The following is a 2,500-nucleotide window of genomic DNA, read 5'->3' on the forward strand; positions in this document are numbered from 1 at the left end:
GCAGTATAGGGGATCCAGTCATTTTGCAAATAGTAGCCTAATTTTAGAGACAAAACTTCTTTTTTTTTAATGAAATAACTGATGCATGACATAACCTTTCTACCCATACGTTCACCTTATTTCCTATTTCCTTCATCGAATTTTCCTAAACCAAGTGAACATGCATGTGCGTTACGATATGAAGATGATCACACAGAGAGATATGCTTGCCTATTTGGTGGAAATTATTGTGGATGCGACGTCGCTCCACGAGAGGACGGTGTGGAGGTATTTGTACTCCTGTCTGGCAGTTTTCCTTGATGCATAGTCAGTTCTTAAAAGGAGGAATGTGATTCCGCTGGGGATTAGTGAGAGGACTCAGTCCAGGATCGCTCGCAGGGGTCTGGCTGCTTCAGGCGCGCACTTGGACAGAGCCGTGCCACTGACGAGCGCAACCCTTGGACAGAGCCGTGCCTCTGACGAGCGCAACCCTTGGACAGAGCCGTGCCACTGACGAGCGCAACCCTTGGACAGAGCCGAGCCACTGACGAGCGCAACCCTTGGACAGAGCCGTGCCACTGACGAGCGCAACCCTTGGACAGAGCCGTGCCACTGACGAGCGCAACCCTTGGACAGAGCCGTGCCACTGACGAGCGCAAACCCTTGGACAGAGCCGAGCCACTGACGAGCGCAACCCTTGGACAGAGCCGTGCCACTGACGAGCGCAACCCTTGGACAGAGCCGTGCCACTGACGAGCGCACAAACTTACGCGTGTGTCCTCTGCTGCTAGTGATTATGATTCCTGCCTAAAAAACCCCGCACACGTGCGTTACTGACAAATGAAAACAGATCGCAGTTTTGGAGAAGTTCAGCACCTTCCAACTCAAGACATCAAGCAATAATAAAACTGGCATTTGTCACGGCGCAAGGGGGACATGGGTCAACTTTGCGGTGCGACACTTTTACCATTTGGTGCAATTTGTGTCGTTTTTCTTTTGGAAGTTAGAGCAAGTTCCATAAGAACCACATTTGGAGTGGACACTTCTGGGTAAGTTACGCATTTATTCACCTCGAAACGTCATACGGTGTCAGTGCGTCTCTTCATTCCGATAAGTAATTAGCCCATGTCAAATCAAACGTAGCCTGCTGCTTCATGAATGCACAGTCCAAGGCTTCGGGAGACAATCTATCACTCCAGTGGTTATTTATTATGGACGACTGGACAGGGTGATGACTTAATGAGGTGGATATAATGAAACATTTACTGTAGACTAGTCTTAATAGATTCCGGCAAATATTTTCGTTTGGAAACAATTATTGAACTGGTTTCAGACATCAATAGTGTCCTATTAGAGAAGTTACTAGCCTATTCAATGATTCATGTTATTACTCGGCGCTTTCAAGAAATGAGGCAGCACCGTACGCACGCGCGCCTCACAACATGTGACACGATCTTCAGGGAAATACTCTGATATACGGTTGAAATACCCTGATATACGGTTGAAATACCCTGATATACGGTTGAAATACCCTGATATACGGTTGAAATACCCTGATATACGGTTGAAATACCCTGATATACGGTTGAAAATCAAATATGGCAATCAACCCTAGCGCTCCGAATCGGTCGCGCATTAACGAGCCAAAAGTAATTCGTGCACATAACATGACAAATGATGATGGTGGTGCGCACAGAGAGAGAGAGAGAGAGAGAGAGAGACAGAGAGAGAGAGAGACAGAGAGAGAGTCAGAGAGAGAGAGAGAGAGAGAGAGAGAGAGAGAGAGAGAGAAAGAGAGACAGAGAGAGAGAGAGAGATAGAGAGAGAGAGAGAGAGAAAGACAGAGAGAGAGAGAGAGAGAGAGAGAGAGAGAGAGAGAGAGAGACAGAGAGAGAGAGAGAGAGAGAGAGACAGAGAGAGAGAGAGAGAGAGAGAGAGAGAGAGAGAGAGAGAGAGAGAGAGAGAGAGAGTCAGGGGACCAGGGTGAGCGCATACACTCAATTATCCGACGTAGTGGAACAGTCCACCTGAACTGAAGTTTAACAATTGTAGTAGCTTAAATAACTTAAATAGTTAAGTATCAGTAGTGAATGATACAATTACACAAATTATTATGCCCATTCACTACTCTGTAGTTCTTGCCAATTAACTCGAATTTTATATGAGTCATTATTGTCGTTTTTCGGCCGTTCTGCTCTGCTATTGTTTAAGCAGTCAGTCATTAAACAGCCTTGGCATCAAGAGGTCCATGGTATGAGGTATGATCATCTGTGCAGCTGCTGGCATTATGGCACAATCGCGCTTCTTGCTCAATATTATTCAGACTTCACGGCCTTTTATATGGCTGGTTGCAGTGTGTGAGTGAAGGCCATATGGGTTATGTGAACATAATGAGAACTGATGTGTTGTCAGAATAGATTGGGGGAGATGATGTAGCATGCTAGACACTGCGGAATGCATTATTTTAATTTTGTATGTAACACTGCGCAGGGATTGAACTTGCCACAATATAGAAGTTGTG

General features: G+C 45.9%; 1 protein-coding gene across 1 annotated transcript in view; it reads left to right on the top strand.

Annotated features, from left to right (window-relative positions):
• Positions 1-746: 746 nt before the first annotated feature.
• Positions 747-2,500, top strand: part of LOC311307939 (collagen and calcium-binding EGF domain-containing protein 1-like) — a 24,001-nt gene continuing 22,247 nt past the window's right edge. Inside the window, exon 1 of the mRNA XM_084436835.1 lies at positions 747-1,028. Within this exon, the coding sequence (XP_084292961.1) occupies positions 916-1,028 (113 nt within the window). The 5' untranslated portion in view covers positions 747-915. The remainder of the gene's footprint in view (positions 1,029-2,500) is intronic.

This window comes from Borostomias antarcticus, assembly GCF_949987555.1.
Source record: "Borostomias antarcticus genome assembly, chromosome: 4".
Classification (NCBI taxonomy): Eukaryota; Metazoa; Chordata; class Actinopteri; order Stomiiformes; family Stomiidae; genus Borostomias; species Borostomias antarcticus.